The following is a 17,657-nucleotide window of genomic DNA, read 5'->3' on the forward strand; positions in this document are numbered from 1 at the left end:
GTCAGAAATAAAGAATGCAATATCTGAAATGAATAATACACTGGAAGGAATAAAGTCTAGGTTAGATGAAGCAGAGAATCAAATCAATGTTTTGGAAGATGAAAGTGAAAAAAAAATGCTCAGGCAGAGCAGGAAAAAGGAAAAATAATTCTTTTTAAATGCAGAGAGCTTAAGAAACATTTTGGACAACATGAAGTGTAACAACATCCACATCACGGGAATACCAGAAGAAGAGGAGAGTGAGCAAGAGATCAAGAACTTATTTGAAGAAATAATGAGCAAATATTTCCCTAATCTGGTAAAGGAAAAAAACACATGAGTCTGGGCAGCTCAGAGACTCCCAAACAGTTTGGAACCAAAGAATTCTACACTGAGACTCATCATACTTAAAGTGACAGGCCTTACAGAGGAGAAGAGAATGCTAAAAGCTGCAGGAGAAAAGCAGAGAGTTACTTACAAGGGAGCACCAATTAGACTGTCATATGATTGCACAAGAGAAACATTTCAGACCAGAGAGAGTGATGTCAAATATTCAAGGTGATGAAAAGCAAGGATTTAAAACAAAGACTACTTAACCCAGCAAGGCTATCATTCAAAATCAAAGGAGAAATAAAGAGCTTCCCAGACAAGAAAAAACTAGTTTGTTAACACCAAACCAGTACTCCAATGAATGTTAAAGGGCTTGCTTTAAGGAGGAGGAGGAGGAGGAGGAGGAGAAGAAGAGAAAGAAAAAAAAAAAGAGGAAAACAGTCTAACAATAAAATGGCACTAAATATTAATCTATCAATAATCACTTTAAATGTAAATGGCTTAATGCTCCAACCAAAAGACAGAGGGTAGCTGAATGGATAAGAAAACAAGACCCATGTATATGCTACCTCCAAGAGACCCCTCTCAGATCGAAAGATACACACAGACTAAAACTAAAGGGTTAGAAAGAGATATTTCATGCAAATGGAAAAGAAGAAAAGCTGGCGTAGCAGTACTTATATCCAACAAAATAGACTTTAAAATCAAGGCTATAGTAAGAGACAAAAAAGGACACTACATAATGATAAAGGGAATGATATAACAGGAGGATATGACCCTATAAGCATTTACTCACCCAAAATGGGAGCACCCAAATATGTGAAGCAATTCTTTATGGACATAAAGGGAGAGACTGACAGAAATACAGTCATAGTTGGGAATTTTAACTCCCATGACTTCAATGGGTAGACCTTCCAGACAGAAAATCAGCAAAGAGACAGCAGCCTTAAAAAACACATTGGATCAAATGGATTTCATTGATATCTTCAGAGCATTGCATCCCAAAGCAGCAGAATACACATACTTTTTGTAAGCACATGGAACAATTTTCTAGGATAGACCACGTGTTAGGGCACAAAACAAGTCCCAATAAATTTAAGAAGATTGAAAGCATATCAAGCATCTTCTCTGACCACAATGGGAGGAAGCTAGAAATCAATCACAAGAACACTGAAAAACACAAAATTTCTTCGCTAAATAACAAGTTAATAAACAAGCTAATTAACAAGTTAATAAACAATGAGTGGGTTAACAATGAGCTCAAGGAAGAAATCGAAAGAGACATTGAAAAAAATGAAGATGAGGACATAACAATCCAAAATTTGTAGGACACTGGGAAAGCAATTCTAAGAGGGAAACTCATAGCATTACAGGCCTATCTAAAAAAGAAAAAGAAAAAAGAAAAGAAAAAACTCAAACTCAAATAAAAGATTTAACATCACACTTAAAGGAACTTGAAAAAGAACAATGAATAAAGCCCAAAGTGAGTAGAAGGAAGGAAATAATAAAGATTAGAGCAGAAATAAACCAAATACTGTCTAAAAAACTGATAAAGAATATCAGTGAATCCAAGAGCTTGTTCTTTGACGAGATAACCAAGATTGACAAACTTTTAACCAGATTCATCAAGAAAAAAAGAAAAAAGACCCACATAAGTCAGAAATAGGAGAAATAACAACTGACACCAAAAATACAAAGGACTGTAAAAAAATATAATGAATAACTATATGCCAACAAACTGGATAACCTGAATGATATGGTTGAATTACTAGAAATATACAATCTTCCAAAAATAAATCAGGAAGAATCAGAGAATCTAAGTAGATGATTATACCTAATGAATTGAATCAGTAATCAAAAACTCCCAACAAACAAGAACCTTGGACTGGATGGCTTCACAGGTGAATTTTACCAAACATTCTTAGAAGAACTAACACCTCTCCTTCTCAAACCCTTTGATAAAACTCAAGAAGAGGGGATGCTCCCAAACTCATTTTATGAAGATGGCATTATCCTGATTTCAAAACCAGGTAAAGACACTACAAAGAAAGAAAATCATAGGCCAATATCCCTAATGAATATAGGTGCTAAAATCCTCACCAAAATATTAGCAAACTAAATATGGAGATGCATCAAGGAGATCTTACACCATGATCAATTGTGATTTATTCTGGGAATGCGAGGTTGGTTCAACATTTGCAAATCTATAAATTCACCACATAAACAAAATGAAGATAAAAACCACATAATTTTATCAATAGATACAGAAAGAGCTTTTGATAAAATCCAGCACCCATTTATGATAAAAACTCTCAGCTAAGTGGGAGCAGAGCAAATATACCTAAACATAATAGAGGCCATATATGACAAACACACTGCCAGCATCATACTTAATGGGAAAAAACTACAAGCAGTCCTCTTAAGATCATGAATAAGACAGGGATGTCTACACTAACATTTTATTCAACATAGTACTACAAGTCCTAGTTATAGCAATCAGACAACAAGGAGAAATAAAAGACATCCAAATTGGAAAGGAAGAAGTAAAACTGTCTTTATTTGCAGATGACATGATACTATACATAGAAAACCCCAAAGAGTCCACCAAGAAACTACTAGATCTGCTAAATGAATCCAGCAAAGTAGCAGGATACAAAGCTAATATCAAGAAATCAGTTGCATTTTTGTATGCCAAAAACAAACTAACAGAAAAGGAAATTAAGAAAACCATCCACTCATGATCACTTAAAAAAGAATAAAATACCTAGGAATAAACTTAACCATTGATGTAAATGACCTGTACTCAGAAAATTTTAAGACACTCAAGAAAGAAATTGAAGAAGATACAAATAAGTGGAGGCACATACAATGCTCATGGATAGGAAGAATTAATATCACTAAAATGTCCATATTGCCCAAAGCAATCTATAGATTCAACACATTTCCTATCAAGATTCCAAAGACGTATTTCACAGAACTAGGACAAATATTTCAAAAATTTATATGGAACCACAAAAGACCCCACATAGCAACAGTGATCCTGAGAAAGAATAACAAAGTTGGAAAACTCACACTACCTAATATCAAACTGTACTACAAATCCACAGTAATCAAAACAGCCTGGTACTGGTATAATAACAGACACATAGATCAATCGAACAGAATAGAGAGCCCAGAAATAACCCCATACCTTTATACTCAATTAATATATAACAGAGGAAGCAAGCACATACAATGAGCTAAAGATAGTTTATTCAATAAATGGTGTTGTGAAAATTGGACAGATACATGCAGAAAAATGAAACTAGACTACCTTCCTACACCACACACAAGAATAAATCAAAATGGATCAAAGACTTATATATTGGAGCAGAAACCATAAAAATCCTAGAAGAAAATATAGGCAACAAAATCTCAGACATTGCTTGTAGAAATGTTTTATCAGATATATCTCCACAGACAAGGGAAACAAAAGAAAAAAACAAGTGGGACTATATCAAACTAAAAAGTCTTTTCACAGCAAAGGAAATAATCAACAAAATAAAGAGACAACCCACAGAATGGGAGAACATATTTGCCGATACATCCAATAAGGGATTAATATCCAAAATTTATAAAGTAGTTACAAAACAACATCAACAAAATACCCAATTAAAAAAATTGGCAAAGGACCTGAATAGACACCTCTCTAAAGAGGTAACACTGATAGCAAATAGATATATGAAAACATACTCAGCCTTACTAATCATCAGAGAAATGCAAATTAAAGCCACAATGAGATACCATCTCACACCTATCAGAATAGCTATCATCCATAAGTCAACAAATAAGTGCTGATAGATGTGGAGAAAGGGGGACTCTTTGCACTATTCGTGGGAATGCAGAAAGCAGTGTGGAGATACCTCAAAAAATTAAAAATGGATGTGCCTTTTGACCCAAAAATCCCACTTCTGGGATTATATCCAAAGGAACCCACAACACTAATTCAAAAAAAATAAGCACCCCTATGTTCATTGCAGTACTATTTACAATCACCAAGATACGGAAGCAGCCCAAGTATCCATCAATAGATGAGTGGAGAAAACAACTATGGGACATATACACAATGGAATTCTACTCAGCCATAGAAAAGAAGAAAATTTTACCTTTGCAACAGTGTGGATGGACTTGGAGAACATTATGCTAAGTGAAATGAGCCAGTAAGAGAAAGATAAATGCCACATGATTCCATTCATATGTAGAATCTAATGAACAAACTGAACTAACAAGCAAAACAGAGACAGACTCATAGGTGGAGAGCAGATGATAACTAGTTGGCTGGGGGATTAGGGAGTGGAGGGATCAAGCCAAAAAGGAAGAAGACTCATGGATGTGGACAACAGGGTGGTGATTGCGGGGTAAGGTGGGTGTAAGGGGACTAAATCGTAATGGAAAATAATCACTAATGGAAGATTAAATTAAAAAATTAAATAAAGTCTACCATTTATTAGCTATTTGTCTTGGGAAAATTATTTAATATATTTAAGTCTAAGTTTGCTGTGAAATGGGGCAATAATAGCAAGGACCCAATTTTTAGTAAAATGGAGGTGAGAATAACATTGACTTCATAGAAGTACTGTGAGAAGTAAATGAGAAAATACATGTAAGGTGCTTAGCACAACTGGCATATGTTTTTTAAAGGTAAATGTAGTGTTTAAAAGAGGATAGAAAATGGCAACGTAGACAGACATGGCTCACTTCTTTGCACAACCACATCAAAATTACAACTAAATGATAGAACATCCATAACTCAGGACCTTCAGAAATGAAGCTGAATGGAAGTCTAACAATTATGGAATTAAAGAAACCACATCCATCCAGACTGGTAGGAGAGGTGCACCCATGGAACAGACTGGTCACTCACCCACATGTGGTGGATAAAAATTCAGGAGGGACATCTTGGGAGTTGAGGAGTCTCAGCCCCACCCCAGACCCTGCCAGCCCAGGGTTCCAGTGCCAGGAATAGAAGTCCCCACAACTTCTGGCTGCAAAAACCAGCATGGACTGAGGTGGTGGAAGAAACTTCTAGAGCCACAAGCAGTTCCTCTTAAAGAACCCACACATGTTCTCACCTACTCAGACTCCCTCCAAGTTCCAGTGCCGGGGCGGCAGCTTAAAGGGCACCGGTGGCTCACAGGGAGAGGCTGAAGTGCCTGGTATCAGGGCGAGCAGAGGCCTTTGTCCCGTTTCTGGATCCTCCCCCCACAGAGCCACGGAGGCTGCAGGCTGGTGCTGTATTTGAGACTCCATCAGCCAGGCTAACACTGTTAGACCTGCCTTAGAGATCCTCAGACACTCTCCCGCATCCAACTTATGGGCCCACCCAAGCTGCTTTTCTATATGAATGGCTGCCTCATAACTTTCTAAATCCTATCAAACAAGCAACAGCTGGCCTCAGTGAGCTCTAAGCTGGGCACTAGCAGCAGCCAACTTAGTTTTATAGTTTGGTTTGGCCTGGAAATCTCCCAGCCCAGCACAAGTGGCAGCCTTCTGAGATTGCTTTACAGCCCAGGAAGGGCGGCCCCAGGCAAAACACAGGTGGGGGCTGACCTTGGCTTGCACCACCAGGAAAATTCCAGGGCCAGTGCATACAGTGGACAGCTACAGACCACGTCAGAGCACTGCCACCCTGTGCCTGCACAGAGGGCAGAGGTTGGTGGTCAGTGGTCACAACCAATCCTTGCAGCTGACTGGCTTGGGTAAATCACTCCAGTGGTCTGCAAACAGCAACCAAGCCTCAACTACAAGAGGAGGGTGCACTCAGCCCACACAATGGGTGCACCTAGAGTACCCAGCTTGGGTGATAGGGAAGGCTGTGCCACTGGACCCTACAGGATACCTAATACATTAGGTCATGCTACCAAGACAAAGAAACGTGGCCCAAATGAAAGAACATATCAAAACTCCAGAAACAGAGCTAAACAAAATGGAGATAAGCAATCTATCGGATGCAGAGTTCAAGACACTGCTTATAAGGATGCTCAAGGAACTTAGTGAGGACCTCAGCAGCATAAAAAAGATCCAGTCAGAAACTAAAGATTCACTAATTGAAATAAAGAACAATTTACAGAGAAACAACAGTAGAGTGGATGAAACTGAGAATCAAATCGATGATTTGGAACATAAAGAAGCAAAAAACTACCAATCAGAACAAGAAGACGAAAAAAGAATTTAAAAAAATGAGGGTAGTATAAGTAGCCTCCGGGTCAGCATCAAGAGGTCCAACATTCGCATCATAGGGTTGACAGAAAGAGAAGAGAAAGAGCAAGTATTTGGAAATCTATTTGAAAAAATAATGAAAGAAAACCTCCATAATTTGGCAAAGGAAATAGACATGCAAGTCCAGGAAGCAGAGAGAGACCCAATCAAGTTTGACCCAAAGAGAACTACACCAAGACACATCATGATTAAAATGCCAAAGTTAAAGATAAAGCAAGAACCTTACAAGCAGCAAGAGAACATACAAAGGAGTTTGCATAAGACTGTCAGCTGATTTCTCAAAGGAAACTTTGCAGGCAAGAAGTGTCCATAGTGATGAAAAGCCAGGACCTACACCAGGATCACTCTACCCAGCAGAGCTCTCATTTAGAAGGGAAGGGCAGATGAAGTGCTTCCCAGATAAGGTAAAACTACAGGAGTTCATCATCACCAAACCGTTATTACATGAAATGTCAAAGGGATTTATCTAAGAAAAAGAACATATAAAACCATAAATGGTAAAATGACAACAAACTCACAACTATCAACAACTGAATCTAAAAAATAAAAATATAAGCAAACAACCAGAACAGGAACAGACTCATAAGTATGGGGATCATTTGAAGGGTTATCAGCTGGGAGGGAGAAGGGGGAGAAAAGAAGAAATAGTACAGGGATCAAGAAGCATAACTGGTAGGAACAAAATAGACAGGGGAGTGTTAAGAATAGTGTAGGAAATTGAAAAGTCAAAGAACTTACCGGTATATGCATGACCCATGGACATGAACTAAGGGAGGAGTAATTGCTAGAGGGAAGAGGGTACCAGGCAGCAGGGGCAAAAGGAAAAAGATTGGGACAACTGTAACAGTATAATCAATAAAATATACTTAAAAAAATAAATGAATAAAAATAAAAGATGATAAACTCTAGAGCAACAATTTGCTTAGGAAAAAAAAAAAAGACTTGTTTAAAAGCCAGCTTTATCAGGCCCCAGTTTTAGGAGACTCCTGAAGAAGCACCTGAAATGTTTGAAACAAACAGTAACCCACTAGGACTCCGGGTCCTGTTCCCAACCACTGTCCCCTTAGTGGGAGCACACCCGTGGCGCCGCGTCAGGGGCTGCTTTGCCCTCAGCTCCTCACCCTTGCCCGAACCAAGGAACTCAGGTCGCATGTGCTGAATCTAACATTATTAGTCGGCAAAAGCCTAATTGACCAGAAGTCTCCATAGGAGGAGAGAGCCAGCATGTGCTGTTCCAGTGCTTCCCCTAAGCAGATGAACAGCTTGTGTTCATGTACTCACAGAGAATGTCAATTGGTGTATCATTGTGTGAAAAGACAAGAGGTCTTAGTGCTCACCGGGGAACAAGCTGGGTTTTGGGTGGTCTGGCCAGTGCTGCTCTCACATGGGGAGGGGATCCTGAGTCAAGTCACAATGAGCCAGATGCAGTATGTAGCTTATAGAAAAGTAATGACCACCAAACTGGGGGAAAAGTCTTGGGTTTATGAAGAAAAGACAGTTTATTAGTATTTACGTCTTTACAAAAGGCTCTACAATGCCCCAGTTATTGCTTTGAATGAATTCATATCCTCATTTGGTTTGATTAAAGCTTAGTCAGAAATGCCACGGCCTTCATGCAGGTTATTAGCCTTTTCTAAGGGAAACTGTAACAGATGCCACACCTTGACCTCTGCAGCAAGAGCGGCTCCCACTCACATGACTTCCATAATCACTGTTTCCCGCAGACTCTCATGACATTATTGATGCCGAGGTGACCTGCAAGGCGTCCCAGATGGAAGTGTCCATATCTAAGTGCAAACTTTTCCAGCTTGGCTTTGAGAGAGAGGGTGTGAGGATCAATGACAGACAGTGCACGGGCATTGAAGGGGAAGATTTTATCTCTTTTCAGATCAACAACACCAAGGGGAATTGCGGAAACATTGTACAGGTGAGAAACTGAAGCAAGAAAGCACCTGGCAGAGGTAGCAACTGTCCAGGTGTTTGCACATTGATTGTCCTTCAAGCCAGCTTCAGGGTGGTCCAATTAGAAATATCTCCATGGAAAACAGCAAAAGACATGCACAAAATGAAAGACATTAAGGAGAATGATTATTTAGTGCTACATGGTTGACGGAATGGAAAGAGCACAGCAGGTGACAAGCTTCTTTCCTTGGTTTGCTCTGCCTGCTGTCATCCTTTGCTGGGCATGATCACAAAATTTTGTTACCTCTCTTACCCTTATTGTTCTTCCAGGTAAATACAGCTGCATTTAGCTATTTCAGGAGATAAGGGTGTCCCAGATATCATTTAAGAGAAAAACAGCAAGGTCCCAACTTTTGGTGTCAGATTATCCAATTTATAGGCTAGCAAAGCCTCTTGCTTCTTTTCTTCATGTTTCTTCCTGATGTGTGTTTGTGTGTGTTTTGTTAACTTTTTATTAACACATATCAGGGAGTAAAAGGCACAAGAAGGTGCTTGTGGGCACACCTGGTAAAAGATTTGTTAGAGAAGAGATTTTGAAATAAGAACATTAAGAATTAAGAAGAAGACTTGCAACCCTAGCTCTCATGTCTCAGTGGATCGAGCACCAGCCTGTGGACTGAAAGGTCACCACTTCAATTCCCGGTCAGGGCACATGCCTGGGTTATAGGCCAGGTCTTTGGTTGGGGACGTGTGAGAGGCAACCGATCTATGTTTCTCTTGCACATGTTTCTCTCTGTGTCTTTCTTCCTCCTTTCCCTTCTCTCAAAATAAAAAAATAAATAAAGCAAAATCTTTTTTAAAAATAAAATAAGAAGACTTGTATTAGCTTGTGAAGGTAGTCCTTCCTCCTGTCCCCTCCTTGGGTTCCCGGATGTACCTGGGGGCTGGCTGTAGTTAGAATTCACGAAGTCACCCTCTGTGGGCATCTGAGGTTATCAGATTGAAAGGTGCCATCTATTGTAATACATGTTTTGGGGCGGGGGAAACACTGAGGCAGGCTCTGTACTGACTGCACTAGCCTCTGAGGTATGTATGAAATGAAGCCCTTTCTCCACTTTCAGGGCATGGATTTGAAATGCAAGCCACGCCCTCACTCCCAGAGTTAATGATATCTGACCTCCCTTTGCTCTGCAGTCCAATGGCACTCATATCATGTATAAGAACACAATCTGGATAGAAAGTGCCAACAATACTGGCAACATCATCACCAGGGACCGGACAATCAATGTGGAATTCTCGTGTGCTTATGAGCTGGACATCAAGATCTCCTTGGACTCTGTTGTGAAGCCCATGCTCAGGTAGAGACTGTGCAGGCTTGTGCCCATTGCCGTGTCTTTGCGTTGGCAGAGTCAGGTGGCATGCTTTTACTTTTGAAGCACTGGGAAAAAGTAACTCATATATTCTGCCTCTTATTTTCTTCCTTAAACTAGCACTGTTCAATGAAACTTTCTATAATGATAGAAATGTTCTGATTCTGTACTATTGAATACAATTGCTATATATGGCAGTTGAGCACAGAAATGTGGCTAGGGTTGCTGAGGAATTGAAATTTTAATTTAATTTGGTTTAAATTGCCACCTGTGGCTAGTGGGTAGCATTTTGGACAGTGCAACCTTAGACTTTGCTACTCTCTACTTTGCCTTCCTTCTTCATTTTCAGCTTGAAAAAAACAGCAGGTGATTGAATAAATGTAATTGTTTGAGGTTCTCTACCTCATGATTTTTTTCCCTTTTAGTGTCATTAACTTGACAGTTCCAACCCAAGAAGGCAGCTTCACCACCAAGATGGCACTCTACAAAAATGCCTCCTACAAACATCCTTATCGCCAGGGTGAAGTGGTGTTGACAACTCGAGACGTGCTGTATGTGGGGGTCTTTGTGGTTGGAGCTGATGCCACACATTTGATCCTGACCCTGAACAAATGCTATGCAACACCCTCCCGTGACAGCAATGATAAACTTCGCTACTTCATCATTGAAGAAGGGTGCGTAGCCTCTAACTAAGGATGGTCTCGGAGCCTTTGGGGTAATGTTAGCCTACATCCTTTTATAAAGATGGAAATAGGAACTAATATTTGTTGACTACCTACAGGGCCAGCATTTTGCGTCCACATACTATCAAATTATTACTACAACCTATGAGGTAGATATTAGCAGCTTCATATTATAGAAGAGAAGGCTTAGGCTTAGTGAGAACAAGCAACTTGCTCAAAGTCATACCGCAGTTTTGAGGTAGATCCTTAAATCCATATGGCATTAACTACAAATGTATCCTCAATGTCATCTAAGAGAGGATTCTATCCTGCCTACTTTAAATTTCAATTTGAGAGAAATGTGGATCGTCTGCAAATGAAAGAAAGTAATGAGAATAACTAAAGGTGACCAGGACATCTGTTACAATTTTGAAAGGATTAGAATAATAACCTATAAAATAAAAGTTTCTTTTTGGTCACCACTCTATGACCAGCACCTGGTATATTTTCTGACAGTGGTTATGAAACAAAATTTATTGAATGAATGAAAAAGAAAAGGCTGTAAATCAAACAACAATAATGATAGTTTATTTTTTAAAAACACTGGTTGTGTCAAGCAATGATAATTCTTTTAAAAGCTTTATTGTATACATATTTATATGAAATAAAATATACTTGTTTTAAGTATAAAATGAAATTATTTTTAATAAATTTACAAGAGGAGTGCAACATCCCCATAATCTAATTGTATAACATTTCCATCACCCTAATACAATAATTCTTAAAGCAGATGACTGATCAGATTTTTTTTTCCCTGTTAACTGTGGTAGAGACCAATTCCAAGTAGCTTATGCAAAAAACAAGGTGGTTAACAGTATCAAAAACAAGCCACAGGAGTGGATGTAGCCTCAGAGGTGATTGGATTCAAGGGGCCAGATGCTGTCAAAATTCTCCCTCCTTAGCTCGGTCCCTTGTTTTTGTCTCTGTTTCTCCCTGTCTCCGATCAACCTTGTTAGACACTGGCAATCCTGGACTCGTGTTCTCATGGCATTGGAACTACAAAGGAGTGAGCATTCCTTTGAACCCACTTCCGGAGCTCCTGGGGAGTGGCCCAGTTCACATCTCTCTCTCAGATCCTGGCTTCTCCTTTGTTTGGAGGGGACACACGTGAAATTGCCTGGTGTTGAGAAGGACGAAGTTCTCCTCCACCCTCTTAGGGTCCTTGACTGAGACTGAAAATTAAACAGAGGCAGAGTAACAGAAGAAAAGCATCCAGATTTATTTAATACAAGTTTTACATGACACTGGAGTCTTCATAGGGAAATTAAAACCCAGAGAAAGGGTTAAAGCTGAGTGCTTTATGCTAGGTTAGATGAAGAGTGGGCGTTCATGGAGCAGTTATGATAAGGTCAGAGTATGACATGGTTGTAGCGAACTGGGGAAACTTGCCAAGCCTCTTTGTTCAGGGTCTCCTCTGGGTCCCTTTGTCTTTGGAGATGAGGATGCTCCTTTCCTCAGGGTACAGGGGGACATCTCTCTCATGAAGGTTTTATGACCTCTTTCAGGTGAAAAGGGCCAGGGAGAAAGTCAGGATGACCTTCCTGCTTCTGCCATTGACTCAAACTCATTCACCTTAAAATAGTCAACGTGCCAAGGTGTGTCCTGGGTTGGCACTGTGTGGTGGTCAGGAAGTGCTGTATCTACTGCAATTAGTTTTAAGGTTGGAAATGGTTCCTCAAAAGAAGGATGTGGTCTGGGTGGACAAGCATTAAATAACTACTTTTTGTAGATGAAACAGGCTTAAAGAGGTTAGGTGTACAGCTAATCCAAGGCTACGCAATCAGCAAGAGGAAGGATCCTGCAGGTTTCCAGACCTGCTGACTGCCAGACTAGCCGGGTGTAGCTTGTGGCGTGGGTTGCTGAGGCATACTGTGGAATTCTCAGCAAAGATAGCACGAAGGCATTTGACTTTCTGAACTGGCTTTTAGCTTCTTCAGGGGCAAAGGGAAGGACTTGGTGACTTACGGTGTCTTGCAGGCCTACTGTTCAGGCTAACATCACAACTCTCCTTTTCTCAATTTGCCTTCCCTCCCCTGTCATAGTCCTTTCCCAAAGCTAAGATCTGAGTCACTATCAAGTGCAAACCCAGGCGATATGGCTTGTGCCTCCTTTGAAGGTCGCTGTAGCATTGAGCATTTTAAAAATAGTCGTTAATAGACTCGACCCCAATAGGGAGAGAGAACAAGTGAGTATGTTCACAAATCTTAGCTTCCTCTGGGGTCTGAATAAAGATCTTCAAATTAAACTGTTATTGGGTATAAAGTGATTTTTGTCTTGTGGGAGAATTTTAATTCATGAGTCCTTTTGACCTTGGAGAGGTTTTTTTTCCTGTGAACTAGCAGCAAGAGTGATGCTCAATTCTGAATAAATGAGCAGCAAAAGAGGCCCGGGGACATGCAAGTCATGTCTCTTTCCTCTTCATGTGCCTACACAGAGTAAAGGACAGTTTTTCCTCTAAGAGTGGACAAAAGATTCTAGTGTTTGGCTTGTTTGCTCACACTAAGGCCGCTTGTCTCTGACCACCTGGGCCCCTTCCTTCTACTCCATATTTTCCTGGTATCTAAACCTCAAGTAATCTCTCTGGTAGTTGGGAGTCTGGTTAAGAGGGAAGGGCTTGAAGATCAACGGCTGTGAATATTTTAGAATCTTTGAGCCAATTTAGAGTATTCAAATGAGTAACAAAGACAACAAACAGTATGGCAAGTTTTTGTTTCAAAGCATTGGAGACTATTGCCTTGCAGACTAATTACTAAACTTAATATGTGTGGGAATGATGAAGGATTATTTCAATTTATAATTTTCCTATTAACTAAGCTGTTTAATTCTGCGGGGCAGGGGAAGGAAACATATGAAAAAGTCACCCTTTTATTTCATCATTTGGAAGAACGTCTTCTCTCTCATGAGCCACCCCTGGCCATGGCAGCACAGTTCATTCACTCACAAACGTGAGCCTTCAACAACGATTCACCATGACCCCCAGTGTGTGGGGGCAGAGTGAGGGCTGTGGTTTCATTCGTGCACTCTCAGGGCTCACCAGGGTGCTGTTGACAACTCCAGGTAAAACCTGTTGTTCCTGCCTGGTCAGGGCAGGGCTAAGGGATACCTATAAGGGCAGGGGAGCCATAGTGTTGGAGAAAGAGCCGGAGTCGTGCATGTGAAGAACTGCAGAAAGACCTTCGGGTGTGGGGGGAACATTATGTGAAAAGACCCTGGGGCGTGAAAGATTGGTAGTTTTGGGGAACTCTAAGTAGGGGAGGCAAGACATCTGTGCCTGCGGGGGGGCTGCAGCTGTCATTGCCTATTGGCTCAATGCCACAAGGGGGAGGAGGAGCTGAGAGAAGAGACAGCCACCTACTTCAAGGCAATGCTTCAGCTCATCCTTGACAGCTCTTTCTTTTCCTGCAGCCCCCACCCAGCTCAATATGTGGGACGATTTCCCATAGGGTTTGAATCAGGTGATCCTCCCAAAATTGATAATTAACTGAAGAAGTATAGAAGTAATCTTCTTGTGTCTGTTAAACTGATATCTGTAACACACAGCATTATGAGGGAACAGAACAAGAAACTGAAAAAACTGAAGCTTAGGGAAATTGAGTTCTGTCCCCTTAGTCAATGTGTTTTTAATCGCAGTTAGGGCTCTAATTGGAGGTGCTGTTTGCTGCCTTTAAAACAAACTAGGGGGAAGATGGGGGCATCCGTAATAGTGTCAATAACAATATAAAAATTTTAAAAAAGAAAACAAACTATGTAAATACGGAGTGGTCATAAATGATAAACCTACACAGTCCGGCGATCACTTTCAAATGCAAAGGCATTTTTACCACTTACAGTGGTTTCATATGAAATATGAAAGTAAGAAGCAAAGGTATTTTCTTTCTGAACAGGTGTCAGAACATTAAAGATAACACTATTGGCATCGAGGAGAACGGCGTCTCCCTGACCTGCCGCTTTCACGTCACAGTCTTCAAGTTCATTGGGGATTATGATGAAGTTCATCTTCACTGCGCAGTGTCACTCTGCGACTCAGAAAAGTACTCCTGTAAAATAGTAAGTGAGAATGTGAGAAGTAAATGCTCAGCAGTATTGCGCGCCGCCCTGGCTTTCAGCATGGGAACCCCCAGGGCCAGCGTCTCGCAGCACCTGGAAGTGGCTGAACTGGAATCGTCCGCAGGTGCTTCAAAGCGGCAGTCATCTTTGGTGGGACAATAAAAGAGAGAACAGTGGAATGATGCCAACTTACTCCTTTATTTCCAAAATGTCAATCTCTCATTGGTGTAATGCTAGGTTAGAGTTTCTCAAACCTCAGCATCATTGACATTTTGGACCACATCATTCTTTGTGTGGAGACTGCCCTGTGCATTGTAGACATTTAGCAGCTTCCCTGGACTCTACTCACTACATGCCAGTGGTACCGCCCCCTGCCCAGGTTGCAACACCCAGAAATGTCTCCTGACATTGCTAGTTATCCCCTGGGAAGCAAAAGCGGTCCATTTGAGAACTTTGCACTAGAGTCTCAAGGAGCCAGGTCACCTCAATCTGAAGTGACAGTGCCAAGCTCCACTCTGCTATAGCAGCCAACTCCTGGGCTCAGGATGTTCTTTGGGCAGGGATTGCTCTACAGCTCATCTGGAGCCATGCCAGGGCCTGCGGCTCTGGAGGGGCTGGCGGGATGAGGTGACAAACCAATCCTCTCTTCGGTGCCAGGGGTACATCCCCACCACATGTGGTTAATGTCACTAAGATTTTATTGCACTGGCCCCTAACTTTTAACATTCCAGCTTTCTACGTAACCCATGTTTGCAAGATTTAGGTGTGAATTAAAGTCAGAGCTATTTACACAAGCTGCTTGCACGCATTCTGCCTGATGGTTCCCAGGAAGGCAGCTTTTGAATCTAATTCCGGTGTGGAGAACATATTTAATTCTCTTCAACACAAAGCCTAGAGTCCCAGTGGGCTCAGTGATCAACAAGGCAATGGTTCTAATTAATCTGAACAGTGACAGAGCTGGAGGCTGGAACCACTGCTTCTTTGGAGGTGGAAACAAGGTTAAAAAAAAAGATATCAGCTTAACTCTGTGAAATTTTCCCACTGGTGTTCTGTCTTTCAGACTTGTCCACAAAATTCCAGGATTGCCACAGATTATGCTAAAGAACCGAAAGAACAGATCATTTCAGTGGGACCTATTAGGAGAAAAAGTACGTATGTTTCCTAAACACACTATAAATTATTAAAACAATGGGTTTGAAGGCTTGGGGGAAACTCTTGCCTGTGTTTCACCTCTAATGTGAACCTGGTGAGTAAAGAGGTTGAAGATAGTAGTTTGGGGAAACCGCCCACTTCCACAATGACTACTTTTTCTTGACTCTTAACAACTCACGATCAGCCCTGGCTGGTGTGGCTCAGTGGATTGAGCACTGGCCTACAAAACAAAGGGCTGCCAGTTTGATCCCCGGTCAGGGCACAGGCCTGGGTTGTGGGCCAGGTCGCCAGTAGGGGGCGCATGAGAGGCAACCACACATTGTTGTCTCCCTCTTTTTTCCTCTTCCCTTCCCCTCTCTCTAAAAATAAATAAATAAAATCTTTAAAAAAAAAAAGACAAAACCCTCACAATCACATTGGGCTTCTCTTTTTCCTCTCCTCTCTCTCAAGCCTTGCCCTTAGACATGAGTCAAAGAGGCGAACTGTGCGCAGTTGCTTTGACTCGCTGCTGTTTTTTAGGGCTGGACTGGTGCGAGGACAACGGCGGGTGTGAGCAGATTTGCACGAGCCGGGTAGACGGGCCCCTGTGCAGCTGTGTGACGGGAACGCTGCAGGAGGACGGCAAGAGCTGCAGAGGTAGACGCGCACCCCGTCCGGGGCAGGCGCCGAGGCCCGAGGAGCCCTCCTTCCTGGGGGGGGGGTTCGAGGCTGAAGCCCCGTCACTCCGCTGCTGACCTATAAAAACCCAGAAATTAAGATTAGGAAAACTCCTAAGAAATTTTACTACCATTTTATTGTTGCTGTTGTTGTTTTTAACCTTTGGGCCCCTGCTCTTTTATCTAAAAGATGCAGGTGATTTTAAAAAAAAATAAGTTATCCAACTACACAAGGACCAAATATTGGCTTTAAATCTGGCCGCCAAGCCTGCTTGGGCTGTGGTTGGGATTGCGATGTCTGATTCAGCAAACAAGCATGCCTGCGGCAGCCTTACCTCGGGGCTCCCCGGCACCCACTGGGTTAGCTAGCAGCAGTTTTCTGAAGGTTGGGCTAATTCTGCTTCCTTGCAGCCATTTGGATAAAGTGGGTTCTTGATGATGTAATGTCCTTTATTTAGCTGAGAACTGCACAAAGGCCTGATCTTTATCAAGCAGGTATGTTTTCCCATAGGACTTACTATGTTCCTTTCTGTTCACAGCCTCTAATTCTTCCACTGAACTTCAAGTTTGGACGCTCCTTCTCGTCATGACCCAGATTTCATTATGGCATTTTGTGTATAAATCAGTCATGACCTCATAATTAACTCAAGGTTGCTATATAAAGTACTGTAATTTACTTTTTTCAACTCCCTGTAGGATAAAAGGTGTGTGCCCTTAAGTCAAAACACATTTGAAAGTGACCAGATGCCACTGGTCAGCACGATGCCACCTGCCTCACATGGTCAGAGATTCGGAAATGGGTGAAATTCCACGCTCCTCTTTCAAAGTACGGCAGGGCTTCTAAAGCCAGTTGTGGAAAGCATATATCTTGCCTAAAATTTTCAAACAGCTGTCACTAGAAATTTTGATTCACATAAATAACCAGTAAAGAAAAAAATTCTGGTTAGAAAAGCCTGACTGGAAATCCGATCAGAGAAACCTGTCAACCAGCATTGTTCCTGGATCATAGTTTTACAAAGAGGGGACCTGAGGAACAATACTGAGAAGCGATGGCTGGGAGGCTCCGCTCCCTCTCAGGAAGCTTTCAGAAGTTCGGAGCGTCTGATCTATGACATGCATGTGTTGCTCCCTTCTCTTTACAATGACCTCCTCCCTGACCCTCGTGTCCTTCAGCCTTGCCATGGCAGCCTGGTCACTGGGTGTATTGTTTGCAGACCATGGGAACCCCACCTCCCCCATTT

At 41.5% G+C, this 17,657-nt stretch overlaps 1 protein-coding gene across 1 annotated transcript in view; it reads left to right on the forward strand.

The window, feature by feature from the left end:
* TECTA (tectorin alpha) overlaps nucleotides 1-17,056 on the forward strand; it is a 101,758-nt gene extending 84,702 nt beyond the window's left edge. Inside the window, exons 17-23 of the mRNA XM_054587588.1 lie at nucleotides 8,292-8,494; nucleotides 9,664-9,827; nucleotides 10,265-10,513; nucleotides 14,446-14,608; nucleotides 15,669-15,756; nucleotides 16,280-16,396; nucleotides 16,956-17,056. Coding sequence (XP_054443563.1) covers nucleotides 8,292-8,494; nucleotides 9,664-9,827; nucleotides 10,265-10,513; nucleotides 14,446-14,608; nucleotides 15,669-15,756; nucleotides 16,280-16,396; nucleotides 16,956-17,056 — 1,085 coding nt within the window. The remainder of the gene's footprint in view (nucleotides 1-8,291; nucleotides 8,495-9,663; nucleotides 9,828-10,264; nucleotides 10,514-14,445; nucleotides 14,609-15,668; nucleotides 15,757-16,279; nucleotides 16,397-16,955) is intronic.
* The last annotated feature ends 601 nt before the right edge of the window (nucleotides 17,057-17,657 follow it).

This window comes from Pteronotus mesoamericanus, unplaced genomic scaffold, assembly GCF_021234165.1.
Source record: "Pteronotus mesoamericanus isolate MK-2021 breed Mesoamerican mustached bat unplaced genomic scaffold, CSHL_Meso_final contig_123, whole genome shotgun sequence".
NCBI lineage: Eukaryota > Metazoa > Chordata > Mammalia > Chiroptera > Mormoopidae > Pteronotus > Pteronotus mesoamericanus.